The following is a 22,213-nucleotide window of genomic DNA, read 5'->3' on the forward strand; positions in this document are numbered from 1 at the left end:
CCGGGAATGGTGAGGGTTCATCTCCTGCAACTGCTCCATACACCCAACTCCCAATGAGAGCAGTACAAGTATGGTGGTCGTTCTTAAGGGGTTAAAGAAGACCTGTCATTATGGCATGAGTATGCATTTTAGTAGAAAAAGCAATAGCCCATAAAAATGAGTTTTCTAATGATCAATTAAAAAGTGTGAATGACCAACCACACTGATGTTGGAGTTGGGTTAGAACTGCAGGTAGAGAAGCTCCTATCAAGCCTGGGTGGACGGGGGCTGAGCCACTGGAGGTTTGGACCCGATTTCCGCAGCAAGACTGGTTAATCACGTATTTAGTGGTGTTCCATAGGACTTTTTTCTCTTATATTTTGATAATATTTGGATCTTAACAATATAAATGCTATTGATTAAAAAAAACAAAAACATTAATATCATCACGATAAGTCCTATTTAACAACTTAAAGGAGTTATCTACTACTGAGCAACCTCCTTTAAAGGCCCCAAAGAGCAGAAATTAAAAAGTATACATTGTTTTCTGACCATTGGTGCAATTTCCCTCAGTGATCTTGGAATGTTATGTCATGCGAGCGCTGCAGCCTTACAGTTCTATCAGACGGACCCAGAAAGGCAGCACTCATCTTAATATATACTTACCTTGTAATGTCTTCACATCCTGTTCCGTCCAAATGTGTCAGAATCCCAGAATTCCAAGCGGCAGAAGTTCAACGACCGCCATAGTGGGACACTCAAGTGATGGGTGTCTCAATATGAAAACTGCTGATGGTACCAGCCTCTTGCGCGGCACCACCAGCGGAACACTGTATACATCGTACGCACCACACACACTTTATATGCCGTACGCACCACGCACACATACACTGTATACGCCGTACGCAACATACACACACACTGTATACGCCACCTCTTGCGTGGTACCACCAGCAGAGCACCGTCGCACCACATACACACACTGTATATGTCGTACGCACCACACACACACACTGTATACGCCACCTCTTGCGTGGTACCACCTGTGGAACACCGTCGCAAACACGCCGCCACCGCGATCAGCTGTATGGAGACCAAGGTTGGCATGACGGACTAAAACAACAGGGACATAGTTCCCGAAGAATAACTCAACTTCTGTACTATAGCTTTGTATTATCGGTCAGGAAGGGATTTAATCCACTATTCAATGGTGGCAAACTCACACAGCAAAATTTGGTTGATGCATATGTTAAAATCGAGGCAACTCGTCTACATTACATCAGAATGCACCAGAAGGATTTAAAAGTGGAAGATTACTGCCTCCTACAAGAACATAAAAAATCTATTGAAAAGGGCATCCCAATTGGAAAGACAATAATTTTACCATCATCTTCTGAAGGAAGTCCAAGAAACATGCAACAGCGCTACCAGGATGCTATGTGTACAGTAACAAAGTATGGACGACCAGATCTGTTTGTCACCATGACATGCAATCCCAAGTGGGCTGAGATTACACAAAATTTAGAACTGTGGCAACGTGTGGAACATAGGGGAGACTTGGTGGCACGTTTTTAAAATTAAACCTGATTCTCTATTAGCAGACAACAACAATGACTTATTTGGAGAGGTCACCACAGCCGTCCATGTCATCGAGTTTCAAAAGCGCGGTCTGCCACACGCACATAAGCTCAAACGGGACAGCACATGAGGGGAGAACACAGCACAGGAAGGAGAGAGACAGCAGACAAGGGGGATAGCACATGAGGTAGACAAGTCAAAGAAGATAGCACAGACGGGAGAAGTCAGCACATGGGGAAAGAGAGAGTGGATAGGTGGGTGAGCACATGGTGGGCAAAGATTCTCAACGCTGCGAAGTCTGCCGCCATCGTGACATTACCGCCTTCCTGATGCGATAGCATCAGGCCTCCATCTAGTGTAACAAACAATTAATAATAATGACCCGTGGTCAGCAATCACTTATTTTATTCAGCCCATTTGGTTGTCATATTAAAAAGGGGTTGTTGACTAGTCTGTTTGACCCTTTAAAAGGTTCTCAAAAAATGTAATAAAATGTCCTTCAACACAAAACTCAAATGGAAGGTCATCATAGTCAAATGTCAAGAGAGGCTACAATTTGAACAAACAGCTCACAAGACCTGTGTCTTAACTGTCAAAAGAGCTGTATAATAAGCACAAATACAGCAACTGCTGGAAAGGTATTTAACAGAAGAAATACATTTCCTGGGATGACTGAGGACAAATGATTATTTTTCTCCAGCCTCAGATAGCCAAGGAGAAGAAATATTTCCACATGTGCTTATGATGCAGCTCCTTTGACGGGCTGCCCATTTGAACTATGCGACGGAACCCCATTTTATTACATTTTTGGAGAACCCCTTTAAGGACCGCACATTTTTTACCCAATGGTTGTGGCATTCTGACAGCTGTAGCTTTTTATATTTTCTGCAAAGTATGTGCTTGTGGGATTGTTTTTTTGTGTGGGATAAGTTGTATTTTTGAACGGCACCATTTTGGAGTACAAGTGACATATTGAAAAATTCTCAATAGCCCTTATTTTTAAGGGGGCAGTTCTATATTAACAATTAGGTACTCTAAAGCAGCACTTGTAGGAATTTTGAATACAAGTAGAGCTGGGCGTTTGTCTGCTGCTGTATTCAACAATCTTAGCTTTGGATTAAAAAGTTTCCTCCCTGCAGTCCCAATCTGCGTCAAATCAATAGGTTTCAGAAAACTGCATCTTTAGCTCACAGTTCCTCTACTGAATAGAGCTGCTGCTCAGGGGAGTTGTGTCACGTACGGTTATAGCAGCCGACCACTCATTTAGTGACAATTAGCTGTTAGTGGTCATAACCATGGTTACCTAAGCTACTGCAATAACTTGCACATGAAGAAACATGGATCTTTGTGATAACTCACCGTAAAATCCTTTTCTTCAAGACGCTCATTGGGGGACACAGATACTGTAGGTGTATGCTTCTGCCGCAAGGAGGCTGACACTTAGTGAAAAAAAGAGGTTAGCTCCTCCTCCGCCGTATACACCCTCACCCCTATTGCGGGCAGAAATCAGTTTGGTGCTAAAGCAGTAGGAGGACAACAAAATCAGCCTTAATACACGTACAACATGTCCAAAAACACCACCCTTATATCAAATTAGTAAATGCATATAAATTTAAGCAAAACAAGAGCCAACTGGCTAATAGGGTGGGTGCTGTGTCCCCCAATGATCGTCTCGGAGAAAAGGATTTTACGGTGAGTTATCACAAAGATCCATGTTTCTCCTTCGCCTCATTGGGGGACAAAGATACTGTGGGACGTCCTAAAGCAGTCCTTGGTGGGAGATTGACTCACCGATCCAAGCTACATGCACCTCATTTAAAGGTGCGCCACCGCTGCTTGGAGAATCCTTCTACCCTCTACCCAGGCTCGCATCCGCCGAGGCCTGAGCATGGATATTATAATGTTTGGCAAATGTGTGCAGGCTTGACCAGGTTGCTGCCTTGCAAACCTGTTCCGTCGAAGCGCCTAAGAGGATCCCACTGCTGGAGTAGAGTGCGCTCTGATCCCTGCTGGAATCGGCGTGCCTCTAATGCGGTAGGACTCCTGAATAGTCAACCGAATCCATCTGGCTATGGTCGATTTTGAGGCAGCGAGTCCCTTCCTGCGCCCTTCGGGGAGCACGAACAGCGTGTCCGTCTGACGAAAGGGAGCCGTCCTCGACACGTACCTCCGGAGGGCTCTTACCAGGTCTACCGTGTGAAGAGCCTTTTCCACACGGTGCACCGGTGCTGGACAAAATGAAGGCAAGACAACATCTTCATTAATGTGAAAAGAGGACACGACTTTTGGCAGAAAAGGAGGGACTGGTCTGAGCACCACCTTATCCTTATGGAAAGTGAGGAACGGAGCTTGGCAGGATAGGGCTGCCAGTTCTGAAACCCGCCTGATCAAAGTGGTGTTCCTAGTGGCCATCACTTCTAAGGAAAGGTACCTCAAGGAGATATCCTGAAGCGGTTCAAATGGAGCTTCCTGCAGAACACTTAGGACCAGGTTAAGGTCCCAAGCATCCATAGGCGCCTTATAGGAAGGTACCAAGTAGGAGACTCCCTGGATGAAAGTCTTCACCTGCAGATTGGTAGCAATTCTGCGCTGGAACAGGACGGATAAGGCCGATATTTGTCTCCTGAGGGAACTTGGGGCTAAGCCCGAGTCTAGGCCCGACTGGAGAAAAGTCAAGATGTTGGGGATCGAGAATCTCTGCGGAGAAACAACGCGGCCTTGACACCAAGCAAAGAACACCTTCCAGGTGTGGTGGTAAATTTGTGCTGAAGCAGGCTTCCGGGCGCTAATCATTGTAGCGACCACCTTGCTCCCGAACCCTGCCTGGGTAAGAATCCAAGATTCAACGGCCATGCCGTCAAGCACAGAGCCCCTGAGTTCGGGTGGCAAATCGGCCCTTGAGAAAGTAAATCTGGGCGCTCTGGTAGGCGTCAAGGTACGTCTGCGAGCAGCTGTATTAGATCTGCGTACCACGCTCGACGGGGCCAGTCTCGGGCCAGCAGAATCGCCGGAACCCCTTCCATCTTGATCTTCTTGATGACCCTTGGAAGTAGTGGCAGCGGGGGAAATAGATATGGGAGGCGAAACTGGTTCCATGGCAGAACCAACGCGTCCACAACGATTGCCTGCGGGTCCCTGGCCCGAGCGACATATGTGGACGCCATCAGGTCCACATCAGGAGTTCCTCACCGCTGACAAATCTGCCGGAAGACTTCGGGATGTAGAGACCACTCTCTAGATGCAAGGCCCTGCCGGCTGAGAAAGTCTGCCGCCCAATTTTCCATGCCCGGGATGTGGACAGCCGAAATCACCGAGTGGTTTGCTTCGGCCCACTGCAGAACGTGCCCCACCTCGCGCATGGTTGCTCTGCTGTGGGTGCCCCCTTGGTGATTTATGTAAGCCACTGCCGTGGCGTTGTCCAATTGAATCCGGACAGGGCGGCCTGCTAGAAAGTGATGAAACTTTTGCAGCGCCAGCCGAATTGCTCATATCTCCAATAAGTTGATCGGGAGGCGAGCCTCCTGTGGCGACCACCGTCCCTGGGTCGTGTGGTGGCGAAACACCGCTCCCCAGCCGAGGAGACTGGCGTCGGTTGTCATCACCAACCAATGGTCTGGGGGGGAAAGGTTTCCCCTGGGTCAGAGAGGAACTGGTTAACCACCATCCGAGCGACTGCCTGACTTGAAAGGACAGTCGGCACTGCCGATCGAGCATGAAGGGATTCTTGGCCCATGCTGACAAAAGGGCGTGCTGCAGGGGGCGAAGATGGAACTGGGCGAACGGTACCGCTTCCATCGCTGCCACCATTTTCCCTAGACTCCGGATCAGATGGTATGAGGGACTGGTTGACGAAGTGTCCGGACTCCCTGCCGGAGTGCTAGCACCTTTTCCTGAGGGAGAATTACCAACCCTCGGCGAGTGTCGAAAATCATTCCTAGGAAGGAGATCTTTTGAGTTGGCACAAGGGATGACTTCTTCGCATTGACCAACCACCCTAAGCGAGCAAGAGTATCTAGCGTGATGTTGACATTTTCCTCGCCTGCCCGTATTGAGGGGCCTTTGACCAAGAGGTCGTCCAGATAAGGCAAGACTACTATGCCTCGAGAATGCAGTATGGCCATGACAACTGCCATAACCTTTGTGAACACACCGGGAGCTGTGGCTAGCCCGAAGGGTAGCGCTACGAACTGAAAATGTAGATCGCTGATGGCAAAGCGCAGAAACCTCTGATGAGGAGGAAAAACGGGAATATGCAGATATGCGTCCTGGATATCTATTGAGGCCAAGTAATCTCCCTGCTCCATGGCCGATATAACTGACCGGAGAGACTCCATCCGGAAATGTCTGATCCTGATGAATTTGTTCAGAAGCTTCAGGTCCAAAACAGGCCTGACAGACCCGTCCTTTTTGGGAACCGCAAACAGTTTGGAATAGAACCCCTGATTCTTTTCGTGTTCCGGCACTGGAACAATGACTCCATTGCGCTGGAGCGATTTGATGGCTCCCAATAGAGCCCTTGCCTGGGCATCCACCCTGGGAAGCCAGGAAAGAAAAAACCGTCTTGGAGGGCATCTGACAAATTCTATTTTGTAACCTGAGGCCACCAATTCCTTTACCCATGCGTCATGAGCGACATTGACCCAGACGTGGAAAAAACAGAGTAGGCGGCAGCCCACCTTGCTGGTGTCGTCTGGTAAAGGCCTCGAGTCATTTGGCCGACGATCTTTGGGATCTGGATCCCCTCGATCTAGGCTGCTGAGTACGTATTCTCCCCAATGGGTTGGCTCTATATGAGACCTGCCGCTCCCTATCCTGGTTGGGGCGGCCTGAGACGGCGGAATTGGCCGCTGTAGTCCACCCGGTGTTGCGAAAGGCTCGAAAACGTGCCTGAAACGGGTCATGAAAAAGTGGTTTGACCTTTTGTTGAGGGAGAAACCCGCTCTTTCCTCCTGTGGAGTCGGAGATAGGTTGATCCAACTTCTCCCCAAATAGGCGGCCGCACTGATAAGGCAGGGAAGTCAAGGACTTCTTAGAAGAAGAATCGGCTCGCCATGTCCTTAACCATAGGGCTCTTCTGATAGAAATTGCATTAGTGGCAGCAAGTGCCGAGCAATTGGCCGCATCCAAAGACGCATTGATTACATAGTCTCTGGCCATCGCCATCTGACCTGTGACCTCCGAAATCTCTGCACGTAGAGCCTGCTCCTGCGCAACCTTGTTTAATGTTTCTGACCATGATATCATAGCCTTGGCTACCCAAATTGCTGCGAACGAGGGAGCGAGTGCTGACCCTGACGCCTCATATACTGAGCGAGCTAAGCTCTCTATAAGGCGATCCGTGGGATCCTTAATCGAGGAAACACTAGGGACGGATAGCAGGGTCTTAGTGGCTAGGCGCGAAACCGGAGGATCCGCCATCGGGGATTCCATCCATCTTTTACGGAAGTCCGAAGCAAACGGATACCTTGTTTCGAGCGCCTTTTGACCCGAGAAACGCTTGTCTGGATGTTCTCTGTGCCGCTGCACTATGTCCTCAAACTCCGGGTGCGAGGAAAAAATTCTGTGCGGGCGCTTCACTCACTTAAATGCCACGTAGCCGCTGCGGGATCATCCTCAATCCCCAGGGTCTGATTGACTGCTTCTATGAGGCTGTCCACTGTTTCACGTGACCCTGGAGTGTCCAGGTCAAGGGCTCGTCTGAGCCGCAATCTGAGGTCTGCTTGCTATCAACCACTGGTGACGGGGAGCGAGAAGCAGAGCTTACGGATGCCAAGGCACCGGATGGACTGGGCGACACCGTGTGGATTCGTTTCCTCCGGGTCTGCCTGGAGTGAGAGCGGCCCCTGCAGGCCAGCTTTTGTGAGGTGGAGGTTCCCTCTAAGGCCGGCGAGCCATTGTCCCTGCCCCTATCTGGGGCTTGAAGGGACTCTATTGCTCTCGTAAGCGACGCCATGGACTGTGACAGTGATAGGGCCCACTCTGGGGGATTTGACACATTGGTCACGGTCGCAGGGGAGGGCTCCTTGGCACGTTCGGATTCGCAGGCTTCACATAATAGCTTGCTCTGCGCCCACGGAAACGCAGCCCGACAAGAGATGCATGCAGCGTAAAAGAACGTGTGCATCTTTGCTTTTTCGGACATGCCGTATCTGTCCGTTGCTGGGGATGTGGGGAGGAGGTAGCACCTCGTTTTCCCTGTAGCGTGGCCTCTCGGGCAGCACTTACCCCAGTCCTGCACCCCCCCATCCTGGCTGCTTCCTTCAAATCGCGCTCCACCAGCTGTGGGAGTGAGCCAGCATGTAAAAACCGCTCTAGGGGCGGTGCTTCCTTTCTGAGGCCTAGCCGCGCTCCGAAGCCGGGGCCTGAATTTCTTCGCCGCCGCCCAGTGCGGGACGGGCCGCCGGAAGTGACGCGCAGCCCCAGGGGCGGGACTTCCAGCCGCGGCCTAGCTCCGGCTGAAGCCGCGGCCTCCATTTTTCCCTTACCCGACCCGGGGGGGGGCGCGGTACACAAAAAAACATGGCGCCACTAACTGAGCAGCGCCGCCTGACGGATCCAGCCACTCTCAGCCTTGCATGGTCGGTGGCTTCCGCCGGAGATCTTTGCAGGAGCCCTCCCAGACCCTCTCCTCACCGATGATCCTCTTCAGCCTGAGCGCAGGTATGTGAGGGGGGCCTTAATAAAATAGGACGGTGCAGGCACCCTAGCTCCATCTAACCCCTTCAGGGGGTGAGGAGAGGGACCATCCGCCACCTTGCAGCACCGCAGTCTAAGCAATGGTGGAGCAGTGGGGGCCGCACGGTCTAGTCTTGTGCCTCTGTACAGCCCATGGTTTCAATACCTAGGGGTGGTGAGAGCTAAGTCCGGTATTGTGTCCCACGAAGCGGGAGAGGATACGTGGAGGGACACTCGCACGTGCTTGCCCGTTGTTGGTTTAGGGAAATCGGACCCTTTCAATAGGATCCGTTGCCCCTGCCACATCTTCATGGAAGAAAATGAAAAAAGTCTGGAGAAAAAAAAACAGACGTGTGCCTCCATGGACACTAAGCAAAAAACTGATTTCCGCCCGCAATAGGGGCGAGGGTGTATATGGCGGAGGAGGAGCTAACCTCTTTTTTTCACTTAGTGTCAGCCTCCTATCGGCAGAAGCATACACCCACAGTATCTGTGTCCCCCAATGAGGCGAAGGAGAAAGGGACATAGGTTACCAGAACTATATTACAATTATATTCTAATTGGAGGCATTTGCTAATATTATTACACCTACTAGATATTGGGATAGGATCTTGGGAGATTGGAATACCCCTTTACATACTTATGTTTACGCTGCTGGCAGGGTCCTTTTCACCAATCTCTTTTGTGTTTTTGAACTTTGTTTATTGTATATGATTTAGGAATTTTTAGAAGATAAAATATTATATATAAATTAATTTGGTACCGCAAAGCTATTTCAGTATTGTGATATCAAAATGAGTATTTGGCCAGGAATTATTGCCTTGTGGCAGAGGCGTAGCTAGGGTTTTGGTTCAGGGGGGGGGGAAACTTCTGAGTGGGCCCCTAAACAGAGAACCTCAGCAGATGACCGTGCTGTCGCCAAAAATAATAATAATCTTTATTTTTAAATAGCGCTAACATTCCGCAGCGCTTTACAGTTTGCACACATTACCATCACTGTCCCTGATGGGGCTCACAATCTAAATACCCTATCAGTATGTCTTTGGAATGTGGGAGGAAACCGGAGTACCCGGAGGAAACCCACGCAAAAACTCCTTGCAGATGTTGTCCTTGGTGGGATTCGAACCCAGGACTCCAGCGCTGCAAGGCTGCAATGCTATCCACTGAGCCACCGTGCTGCATATATATATGTTCCATTATTGCGGCGTCAGCACGGCCCCCCAGAAGTGGGGGACACGTGACGCTCCCTCTCCCATCATTACCCTCACAGCGGTGCGCGATGACGTCACTTCATCGCGTCCCCGCTGTGTGTCGGTCTGACTGCAGCACAGCTCCTGACATCAGAGCAGAGCCGCCGCCGAAATCAGCGTGGGAGTGAGGAGGAGAGTATAGTTTTCTTTTTAATTTATATTGTGAGTCCTGGTTGCATGGTTATGATACCCCGTATAGGGGGGGCGGCCGCATGATACCCGTATGAGGGGGCAGCATGATATACCCCGCATGAGGAGGGGGCATCATGAAACCCCGTATGATGGGGGGGGGCAGCATAATACCCTTCATGAGGGGGGGCAGCAGGATACCCCATATAAGGGAGGGCAGCATTATATTCTGAAGAGGCTACATTGTATTCTTTGGGGGGGCTGTATTATACCATATGAAGGGGGCTACATTATAGAGAGAGAGAAATAACCTCGTACACACGCGGCTCCGCACACCTCGTACACACGCGGCGCCGCTCCGCGCACCTCGTACACACGCGGCTCCGCTCCGCGCACCTCGTACACACGCGGCTCCGCTCCGCGCACCTCGTACACACGCGGCTCCGCTCCGTGCACCTTGTACACCCGCGGCTCTGCTCCGTGCACCTTGTACACCCGCGGCTCTGCTACATGCACCCGGTAAACCCCTCCTTACCCCACACAAACTTCTCCTCATCCAGTGTACCATGACAACCAGCACAGCAGAGTCCTGCATAGTGCATACAGTCAGTGAGGCCCCTGATCATGTGACCTCAACTCCTCCCCTCCTGTGACCTCATCACAGGTCCTGTGGCTGAGAAGAGAACATAGCGGCAGAGAGATGATCGATTCTCCCTGCTCTGCAGCAGATACAGTTTACAGTAGCGTAAATCTGGGTGGGCCCCCTCAGAGCACGGGGACCGGAGCCACCCCCCCCCCCCCCCCCCGGTATCAGCATATATCAAGTCCTTTCAGTTTAATTAAACACAGCTGGACTCCAATGAAGGAGTAGAACCGTCTCAAGGAGGATCACAAGGAAATGGACAGCATGTGACTTAAATATGAGTGTCTGAGCAAAGGGCCTGAATACTTATGACCATGTGATATTTCAGTTTTTCATTAATATATTTGCAAAAATTTCTACATTTGTTTTTTTTCCAGTCAAGATTGGGGGCAGAGTGTACATTAATGAGAAAAAAATGAACTTTTTTGACTTTACCAAATGGTTGTAATGAAACAAAGCGTGAAAAATGTAAAAGGGGTCTGAATACTTTCCGTACTCACTGTATGTTATGGCTACTTGTATGAATGCTGTTTCATTAAATTTGATGTTGCCAATGGTTTGCAACCATGTAGCAATGGATAGTATATTCAGCATCCTTTGTTGATATCTTTCATGTGATTAAATAAATTTAAGGACGTCACTGAAGACACTTTGTCACAGAGTCAGTAACTGCAGCCTCAGCTCCCACATGCACTAGGGATTCTAAGACAAAACGTCATTTGAACGGAAGTTTAAAAAAAAATAAATAAGCAAGAAGATAGAGTGGGAATGGTAGGGAACGTTTAATTCAAGTATATTAGAAACATTATAATAAATTACATAGACATTTAGGTTGAAATTCAAATATCGTTTCGGACCACCCTTTTAACCCTTGCCTCTGTCCAGGCCTAATGGGTTTTCTAAGATGGTGGACGCTAGGCCATTGCTAGGCCCCCTGCTTCATTAGCAAACCATCGGCACCCCAAAAATCAGTTTCGGCTAAGGCCAGATTCCCACTCTGATTGGACAAGCACAGCAGACAGCAATCATGTCACTTTGCATTAAGGCATGGAATATCCTGATAACAGTAGATTTGTAGCCAGAATTATATGTACACGCCAGCCATATTATGGATTAAAAATAAATTACCATCAGGTTCATTGCAGTATGTAGCTGGATCAGACTGCAAACTGTATAATCGTGCCTGTGAGAAGAAGAAAAACAGATTTGTAAGAGCGTATCCTCATGAAATTAAAATCAGAGTCAGGTGGAGTACATGAATGGATGAACGAGATTCCCATTGCCCAGCTCCACTTTATAGCTAAACATTATAAAGGACCCATCATGGAATATGAATACGCATAGGGAGTTTCAGTGAATGAGGTTGACTACTACCCTGCACAACTCGATGGCCAGGAAATATGAAGGGGACACAATGCTGAAGCAGCTCTCTGACCCCTTCATTCTCAGGATCAATGCTGGTTCAGAGGTCAGAGCACCAGTGATTATTATATTAAATGGAATCTGTCTCCAGGTTTTTGCTACCTCATCTGACAGCAGCATAATGTAGGGAAAGAGATCCTGGTTCCAACGATGTATCACTTAGTTTACTGGGTGCAGCAGTTGTGACACAATCAAGAGTTTCTAGATGTAACATGTGGCAGAGCTCAGAAAGCTAACCCCGCCCACACCACAGCTTTCTGTTTATATTGTCAACGCTTATCAGAAAAGTGGGCGGGGTCAGACCAAGACTCACTTGAGCTGTAGTCCAGGCAGTGATAACCTCCCGGTGATAAAACACTCATTGTATTGAAACAGCACACAGCCTAATAAGTGACACATCCCTGAAATCTGTGCCTCAGTCCCTACTTCATACTTCCCTCAGATCAAATAGCAAAAACCTGAAGACCGATTTCCTTTAAAGGGGTATTCCCACAAAAAAAAATATTGTTCAAAAAGCAATAGAATTTGTGTGAAAAGTGCACCTGTAATAAATATCCATTAAAAAGAGTGTTTGGGTTTGTATATACATTAAATTTCCATCTGTTGTCGTGCCCTCTGCTGTTTCTTATGTGGCTGGAATGATAATCCATAGATAAATAGCTTCTCTATTTATCTGTCTATTAGTCGGGCTGAGGGACGGATTATTTTCTTGCAGTTCGGGAAGAAGAGAGGAGGTCAGGAGTTAGCAGAAGCTGAATGAGATACATTCCTGGGAGATTCTGCTATTTCCTGGTCAGATGGGATGAGCTGGTGACCTCCCGCAAAAAACGAAGAGACCAGAGCTGTAGAGTATTGAGTAAAAAGGCTCTGTAGACTGTGAGCCCTTGCGGGCAGGGTCCTCTCTCCTTCTGTACTTGTGTGTGTCTTGTATTGCTCATGTTTATTGTACTTGTCTATACTTACCTCTTTTCACATGTATATAAAAATGTATAATAAAAGGGGTAAACTTACTGGGGAGTGGTGTTTTTGCATTAAAATGGTAAATAATGGGTATGCAAAACCTCAGAGTTGCTGTTTAATTTTCCTTCAGAATTTTGGTATAATCCATATAATAGAATTTTCTAAAAAACGCCATCATTCACTGAGATGGGAAAACCCTAGTTCACATGATGACTATTAAGTGAAATTTTGATGAGGCAGACTTCTGCACCTTTTAGCTAAATTAGGCTGTTTGCATTTTTTCATTGCGTTTATTGAGAGCAATATTTTACATGCGTTTCTACAGCGTTTTTGATGCTGTAGTTTTCTCTCTTTTTGGTGTGTCATGTTCTAAATGGAATCTGTTAACCAGGTTTTTGCTAAGTAATCTGAAGACAGCATGCTGTAGGGGATAAAACACAGATTTCATCAATGCCTCCCTTATCAAGCTGGTGGTTTTGTTGGCCTGCAATGACTATTTTAGCATAGGAGCTGATCATTGCTATGACTAGCTGGTCACCTGCATCCTGGTCTAGCAACGCCCCCTCCTGTGACAGGCACCTCACTGTCTATGGACTATGCACACAGAGAGCCTGGTGTGGGCGGAGTTAGCTTTCTCAGCTCTGCATCATGCTAAATCTAAAAGCTGATTGTGTGAGAACGGCTGCACCCAGTAATCTAAATAATACCTTGTTGGATTCAGCTTCTCTTTGCCTACATCATGCAGCTTTCAGATGAGGTAGCAAAAACCTGCTGACAGCTTCCCTTTAAATAAAGCTGCTTTGTTTTTACACTTCCTGGTATTTGGATTTGACAAAACTTTACTGATATAGTCTTTTGAATTACATGTGTTTTAGTGCGTTTCTGTAGCGGAAATGCACATGCATTTTTTACCTGCAGATTTTCTGCATCTAATGCAATTCTACAGGGAAAATTTGAACACAAAACTCAGCGTACTGTTGATGATTTAAAAAACACATCACTGTTTAAAAGAAAAAGCAAAGAGCACGAGATTTTGATAAATCTCATCCACTTTGCTAGAACTGTAAGGGTGAGTCTCCACGGTCCGGATTGGCGCCCCCTTCTGTACGCGCGGTGATTCTGGATGTGCTCATTGAACACATTCGGAATCGCCACATCGTATTCATAGGGTAGGCTATTTATCTTGCGGAGACTGAGCTTCTCCGCAAGGTAAACAGGCATGCTGCGGTCTAAAAAGACGCGCCGCACGTCCGGTTTCGCAGGTGTGTCACCCGCGTATTAGGATGCATAGTGGAGACGGGATTTCATAAAATCCCCTCCACTATGCTGTAACATCTGGACGCTGCGGATTGAACTCTGCGGCGGCTGTACGCAGCGTTCAATCCGCAGTAAATCTGGATGTAATGCTGAACGTGGAAACATACCATAAGACACAGCGCTTCTTGAAGACCTTGCAATTAATAAGCCACTGAAATATGAAAAAAACCTTATAAAAGGTTTATACAAAATAAAGTTGCACTCTATCATGCTAAGGCATGTCAATGTGGAATATGTGAAATTTGAATAGCAATATGGCTATGGAGTATTAGGAAAAAATATGAGACGCTTAGCATATAACTTGGCCAAATTATATCTGCCCATTAACCATCGTCAAGGTGGTCTCAAAGTCTGATGGGTCCCCAACCTGTGTGAATACCTCTCTAAGGCTGGATGTCTGAATTCCTAGGTGAATGTGGACTCCTGTCAGCAATGCCTGCATTTATGGGTAAGTAGGGACCTGCAGTAATTAAAATCACCACCTGGTGAAGGGCGGACTGCTCGGTCAGTAAGCTTATAAAAGGTGAAGTTATTATTTAAACACTTAAAAACAGGTGTTAATTATTTGTTTCACAATATTTTTTAGGAAACTTGAACATACGATCCTTTAACTGCATAGAAAACACACTCCACTATTTATGATATACACTGACCTCCGGTACAATCTATTACGCTTTGATTTATGGCAGACTCGCAGGCCATTGCTACAACACTCATTGCCATAGTGGCCATTTGCTTCCTGCGAACTTACTGCAGGATTCCGAAGGAGAGACAGAGGTAGTGATCTCCCTCTGCCTATCCCCTTACATGCAGCGTTTGCTACTTACCGTAGCATCTAAGGGGCTAACTGAGTTGCTGCATACAGCTATTACTTGCGCTGTCTGTGCTAACAGTGGGGATAAGCTATATTAAAGGGAAGATGGATTGTATTTTCAGGTCCTATTGGAACTTAGTACGTTCTATTAGCACAAGAAAAAAAAAGTAAAAGACGAAAGCAGTTAACCAGGATTGGCTTATCACACCAGGAAAATCAGGATCTAGTACCTTAGTGCTGTCATAAAGTTCTGTAGTCCCAGAAGGTGTGGCCATCAACGTGATAACGTCACAATCAATTGTCTTGTCGGGAGATGGAGCAAAAGTGTCGGAGATCACTCCTAGAAAATCTGAAATACTTTTCTTCACCTTTTCTGTAGTCCCTGAGGAACCTTCCACCTGCCAGGACAGATAGCACAAACATCGAAGAAAGGAGGAAATGTTATTTTCAATAGTTTCCCAAACTTTCAATAATGGCCATTATTGAGGAACGCACCAGGTCATTTTTACATATATATTAATGTATCCTGTATACAGGATTATACTCCTTTTCTTTACTTAAAGAATGCTCAAACCATGACCCCATCTACCACCCAAAACCAAAAATAACTAGTAAATAGAGGCACCTATTGGTAGTAGCGATCCTACAAGTCACAATCAACCCTTTAACGAGTCTTGTAGTGTGACTTAGGATACAAGCCAAATCAGAATCTCAATTTGCAGACACGGTGTTTCGAGCTGTTGGCTCTCGTCAGTGCAAAGTATGAGATCTGATTTGGCTAGGTGAGAGGCTCTGGACTAGGGTCTAAGAAGTAAGGTTTCTCCTTGCGGAGAGTGACATGCCAGCTGTGGCTTGTCAAGGTAAGGAGGCTTATTCGCCGTGCAATGCTCCTCTGGGAAAATAATATGCAAATTGCCTCTTCAGAAGAGGCAATTTGCATATTATTTTCCCAGAGGAGCATTGCACGGCGAATAAGCCTCCTTACCTTGACAAGCCACAGCTGGCATGTCACTCTCCGCAAGGAGAAACCTTACTTCTTAGACCCTAGTAAATAGAAGATTTGATGGTCTCCTTCTCTGTAGAGGTATCAGAAAGTTAAATGTGGAAGGTCTTCTCTGTCCACTGATCAGCCACTACAACACAATTGTGGGGTCTGGTGGTTTTCTGTGGCAGCCAAACACCAGTCAAAGGACGCCACAAAAGCATCTATTTGGTCTTTTATTGCCAGTCCAAACACTGTTTAGAAAAGTGTCATCAGCAGCAAAAAAAAGGGCAAAAAGTCAAACAAAAATATGCGATTTGTTATTAAATTTTACAATTGTGGTGTACGGTCCTTCACAAACATTTCCTATGCAGCATGTTAGTTTTTTGTCTTTTTCATTTTTTATTAAAAAGGGTCATGTCTATCCATTTAACAACGAACAATCTTTGCCAATTTTTCATCAGTCGCCCAAATCACCAAAGCCTCTGTCCATGTAAAACTCACCGCCAGCTTCTCCTTGACAACAGTAGCGGTAGCTGCAATAGTGCATGCTGTATCATGCTGCACAACTCGCGAGAATTCGGATAGGTCCCTCTTCATAAACTCCAAAGCCTCTGCAGACTGGACAAATTATATAAACGAAGATTCAGAAAAAATTTAATGTGACATACTAAATAAACCCATACAGGCACCCAGTAATTTATAAGTCTGCATTATGCCATTCCTCGCGGATATGTGGGATAAATGGACAACTAGGCATTATCATTTTCCCTCAAGGTAGGATGTGTGTCTGCAGGGTCTGGAACGGTCATCAGTGCTGGCAAGGTTTGTAGGATCACAGTCCATTCAATCATACGTTTACAGGAAGAATAATAGAGGGACAATACAACGAACAGTTATAACTAAACACGTTACGGCATTGATAGGTCATAGGAAATTCACGCATTTACTTAGGGAAGCACTTCAGCTTTTGGATTACTCATACAATGCCAACACATCAGGAATCTTCTAGCTACGCAATGTGCTTAGTCCCAGCTCTGCTGCATCGTACACCCCCACCCCATTTATTATAGACAGCCATCTCATGTGATCTCAGTGTGACCACCAGTCCAGTACTCGGTCTCTCTTGTGGGCAGGAGGCTACTCTATGAACTACAGTATATAATACCTCCTGGCTGCTCTCAGAAACTTCTACTTGACACCAAGCTCTGCCCTCTGAGTTCAACTAAAAGCACTACTTTCTCATAGCATCAGGAGTGCAATAACTTGTTAGTGGAGTCCCTACAATCATTAACGTATACAGCTCCCCAACTCACACCTATACTTCACCGGCTATACTTTCTGTATGTGCTTTGGACAGAATTCCCAGTGCATCTGAGAGCCAGCTTCACCGTTTTACCCTGCCTTCTGCTTGTAAAGAGCTAAAAAGGTCATACCCATCACAAGCAGGAGGAAGGGGAGACAGGATGACGCTATATCACATATAATACACAGCATAACATAAGAATAAAGACTAAAGGGCCTGTCACACTAAGCGATATCTCTAGCAATATCGCTATAACTTGTGACGAGTTAGCGATACTGCTAGCGACATCGCTGTGACTGATACTTACCTACGACTCGCTCCCCCGCTGGTTATCGCTGATCGTGCAAGAACGTCCTGGGCCACTTCTCGTCGTCAGCTTCCTGCGGCGCTTCCTGTGGAGAGACGAGCGACGAGCGTGGAGCCGGGCGGGAGGACGTCAGGATCGCCTAGTGTGACAGGTAAGTAGCGACCCCCGTCCCCAGCGATGTCGCTGGTGATATCTGCCTGTGTGGCAGCTCACTAGCGACCACTTAGCGATGCACCAGCGATCCTGACGCGTCATATCGCTGGTCGGGATCGCTGGTACATCGCTAAGTGTGACAGTACCTTAAGACTGCACAGTATGAAACTAAAATCACATAGGATACATAGACTACAGTGTGAGTCAGGGGACAGAAGTTGTATGTCATTGATCAATCACGTGAGGACAGTGCCCCTTCTGCAAAGCCAAAGGTCTGCATCTGCATTAAGCTACGTTCTCTCGTTCAGTCTTTGTTCCACTCCTGGTTTTGGCTTACAAATACTGACCAATCAGAGGAAAAATATAATAGAAACACGTCACTTCTGTATTTATCACCCACTCTTGGTTTTGGCTTACAAATACTGAGGTAAAATACTGACCAAATATTAAACGCATGACTGTTAGGAAAACTATATTAGAGGGGAAGAAGGAGCCAAAATGGCAAACAACATTGAATCAGCAAATCAGCTAAAAGTAAAAGAGCCCCTGCATAATTCTCTAATAACAGATAAGCTGCACTGTATAGGCATTATTATAATACCACTATAAACAGACATGTCACCAAAGCTGAATATATATTTTTTGAAATGGTGACTAGGTATCAGTATAAAAGGCATACGCACATATTTGGTTAAGAAAAAAAAACAAATTGTAACAGTGCTGTGAATTAGTAGTCAGTCACCAATTCCCAGCTCCCCCCCCCCCCCAATAAAAGAAAAAATATATAATATGCCTACCTGTAAAATTATCTTCCTATCCCATACCACCAATGTCAGCTATACCCTCGGGCCGGCCATAATATTATCAAGGTCTCAAAGATATTGGATGAGTCTTACTAAATGTGCCAGACTTCTAATATAAATTATCCCCAAAAAGGGCCTCCACGCCTGATACCAGATTTATTATGTGCTGTAGATACTTAGGGTGTGTGCACACGCTGCGGATTAGATGCGGATTCATCCGCGCGGATTTTGTAAAATCCGCAGGTCAAAATACCTGCGGTTTTACCTGCGGATTGCTCTGCGGTTTTGCCCTGCGGTTTTTCATCTCCTCAATGGAGGAGATGGCAAACCGCAGCAGAATCCGCAGAAAGAATTGACATGTCAATTCTTTCTGCAGATTGAAAACCGCAGATAATCCGCGCGGAAAATTCCGCACCATCTGCATTGCGGTTTTTGATTCCCATAGGGAATCATGGTACTGTACACCGCAGCAAAATCCGCAGCGTGTGCACACAGCCTTAGGGTATATGCACACGGTGCGGATTCTGCTGCGGGTCCGCAGCAGATTTAGATGTGTTGTACAGTACCATTGTTTTCAATGGTAAACTGGAAAATGCTGTGCACATGCTGCGGATTTTTCCGCATGGTTTTGCTGCGGTTTACAATCCGCAGCATGTCAATTCTTTAGTGCAGAAACGCTGCGGTTTCACACCTCATCCATTATGAGGTGTGAAACCGCAGAGCAAAACCGCAGGCAAATCCACAGATAAACCGCAGGACTTTAGTCCTGCGGATTTATCTGTGGATTTTACTACAAAATCCGCACCACCAAAAAACTCCGTGTGCACATAGCCTTAGACTGGCCCAACAAGGCCCGCGGCTTACTGTGGAAGAGGCTATGGTCTGAAGTGCAAGCCATGTGCCAAAACTGCACCAATATTTTGGAACATATTACTGCCAGGTAAAGCCATGTACCAAGGGGAGTGAAAATGACGTAGCATCAGAAGACTGACAAGTTTACACTCCATTTACATTGGGCAGTTTTAATAGGGTGCACAGTGAAGTAGCATCACGTGGCTCACCCAGTTGCTGACCCCCCCACCATCGATAATGCTCCGACATTGACCAGTGGTAAGTTATGGGGTAGAATCAGAGAAGTCCCAGCATTCATGGAAAGCGTAACCTTCTATCTTTATTATATCACACTGATCCAACGGAACGTTTCAGCCCATCCTGAGCTTCTCCACAGCAGGTTTGGAGACAGTTTTATTTATTTTTCCATTTCATACAGGTTTCTGACATATGGGCTAGATCTCCAAATATAAGACTCCCAACAATGACGCCTCTACTGCACTGCCAGGCAGATTTTACTGTCCTGTATCGGTAGAGTCAACTTCGCCAAACTCATCATGCGAGTGAAAACTATCCATAACGCTGGTAGAGTGCCACACACCTAATCTAACATAACTTTTCTAGTTGATTAGTGTACCAGGAGATCAGGGATGGACACAAGGTCAGAGTTCAACTTTCCCCTCTATGCCCTCTATACTACACTGGCTCATCCCCTACAGCTATGTGGTGTATTTGCCATCTAGTGGTGAGAGGAGAGCATTACATGTGCACCTTTTACCAGCAGATGGCAGTAAGCATAACAAGCAGCAGTGCAATCCAAGGGGAGAGACCAGGAAAGGGGAGTACAGGGCAGGAGGCACAAAGTCAGGAGCACCCCAGTGTGATTGTCATATGTCAGTATATGAATGGGTGTCAGTCTGTGTGAATATGTGTTTTATAAAATAATAAAAATAAGGATATAAAGCCAAAACTAGAAGTTATATATTTAGGCCAGGTTCACACGATCAGTATTGGTCAGTATTTGTAAGCCAAAATGAGAAGTAGAACAATCAGAAGAAGATTATAATGTAATGTCCAAAAGATAAAAGAACAGATCCATTTGCCATCTGTCGTTTTGGAAAGATAAATGCTTTGCACTTTTTTTTTTTTTCCATTAACAGACTAAAAACAGAGAAACAGAACGGATGCAAAACCCCATTCAGATGAACGTGGCTTGTAACCGCACAGTTTATTTCCATTTTTATTCTCCCAAAAACAGACGTGTGAACAGAGCCCAAGACTCGCCGGCGCCTCCTGTGAGACCTCAGACAGGACGTGGGAACTGCTTGTGTGCCGTCAGGTAATTATGGGATGGATCGGCCACAATGTATCCTCTCCCAATATGGCCACCTGTGGACAGAAGTATTAGCATGAACCTTGCTCCTGGCTGGTGGCGAGGACAGGCACAGAGACAGAATTCCTTGCAAAAGACCCAAGCCTGAGAGAAGTAGTCCACCACAATGAGAGTAGTAGTCTGTCACAATGAGAGGAGTTGTCCACCACAATGAGAGTGCACTGGTCATACTGTTCTTGTAGGGCATAGCCAGGGTGTCACATGAAACAATGGCTACCTACCTTCTCCCGGACGCTGCTGTAGCTGTGGTGTATCCAGCTTCTCCACCAGCCGCCATCCTCCCTGCCACAAACCAGAGGAGAAGACAGAGAGGTCAATATACAGCAAGGCCACATGGAGCAGAGGGGGCAGATGTAGCAACACATAGAGCAGAGGGAGCAGATCTAGCAACACATAGAGCAGAGGGAGCAGATCTAGCAACACATAGAGCAGAGGGGGCAGATGTAGCAGAGCTGGCACCACACAGAGCAGAGGGAGCAGATCTAGCAACACATAGAGCAGAGGGAGCAGATCTAGCAACACATAGAGCAGAGGGGACAGATGTAGCAGAGCTGGCACCACACAGAGCAGAGGGGGCAGATCTAGCACCACATAGAGCAGAGGGGGCAGATCTAGCAACACATAGAGCAGAGGGGGCAGATCTAGCAACACATAGAGCAGAGGGAGCAGATCTAGCAACACATAGAGCAGAGGGAGCAGATCTAGCAACACATAGAGCAGAGGGAGCAGATCTAGCAACACATAGAGCAGAGGGGGCAGATGTAGCAGAGCTGGCACCACACAGAGCAGAGGGGGCAGATCTAGCACCACATAGAGCAGAGGGGGCAGATCTAGCAACACATAGAGCAGAGGGAGCAGATCTAGCAACACATAGAGCAGAGGGAGCAGATCTAGCAACACATAGAGCAGAGGGAGCAGATCTAGCAACACATAGAGCAGAGGGAGCAGATCTAGCAACACATAGAGCAGAGGGGGCAGATGTAGCAGAGCTGGCACCACACAGAGCAGAGGGGGCAGATCTAGCACCACATAGAGCAGAGGGGGCAGATGTAGAAACACATAGAGCAGAGGGGGCAGATCTAGCAACACATAGAGCAGAGGGGGCAGATCTAGCAACACATAGAGCAGAGGGGGCAGATCTAGCAACACATAGAGCAGAGGGGGCAGATGTAGCAGAGCTGGCACCACATAGAGCAGAGGGGGCAGATCTAGCACCACATAGAGCAGAGGGGGCAGATGTAGCAGAGCTGGCACCACATAGAGCAGAGGGGGCAGATCTAGCACCACATAGAGCAGAGGGGGCAGATGTAGCAGAGCTGGCACCACATAGAGCAGAGGGAGCAGATCTAGCACCACATAGAGCAGAGGGAGCAGATCTAGCACCACATAGAGCAGAGGGGGCAGATCTAGCAACACATAGAGCAGAGGGGGCAGATGTAGCAGGGCTGGCACCACATAGAGCAGAGGGAGCAGAGCTGGTACCACATAGAGCAGAGGGAGCAGATCTAGCACCACATAGAGCAGAGGGAGCAGAGCTGGTACCACATAGAGCAGAGGGAGCAGATCTAGCACCACATAGAGCAGAGGGGGCAGATGTAGCAGAGCTGGCACCACATAGAGCAGAGGGAGCAGATCTAGCACCACATAGAGCAGAGGGGGAAGATGTAGCAG

General features: G+C 47.2%; 1 protein-coding gene across 8 annotated transcripts in view; it reads right to left on the minus strand.

The window, feature by feature from the left end:
- The window catches only part of BSDC1 (BSD domain containing 1), a 68,000-nt gene that overhangs the window by 43,527 nt on the left and 2,260 nt on the right, over positions 1-22,213 (minus strand). For all 8 annotated transcript variants that reach the window (XM_073551991.1, XM_073551990.1, XM_073551986.1 and 5 more), the window contains exons 2-5: positions 20,764-20,824; positions 16,254-16,370; positions 14,998-15,165; positions 11,383-11,437 (exon numbers count right to left, since the gene is read on the minus strand). In XM_073551991.1, coding sequence (XP_073408092.1) covers positions 11,383-11,437; positions 14,998-15,165; positions 16,254-16,370; positions 20,764-20,824 — 401 coding nt within the window. The remainder of the gene's footprint in view (positions 1-11,382; positions 11,438-14,997; positions 15,166-16,253; positions 16,371-20,763; positions 20,825-22,213) is intronic.

Source organism: Dendrobates tinctorius, unplaced genomic scaffold (assembly GCF_039654945.1).
Source record: "Dendrobates tinctorius isolate UK_male_01 unplaced genomic scaffold, ASM3965494v1 ptg000183l, whole genome shotgun sequence".
NCBI classification, from domain to species: Eukaryota; Metazoa; Chordata; class Amphibia; order Anura; family Dendrobatidae; genus Dendrobates; species Dendrobates tinctorius.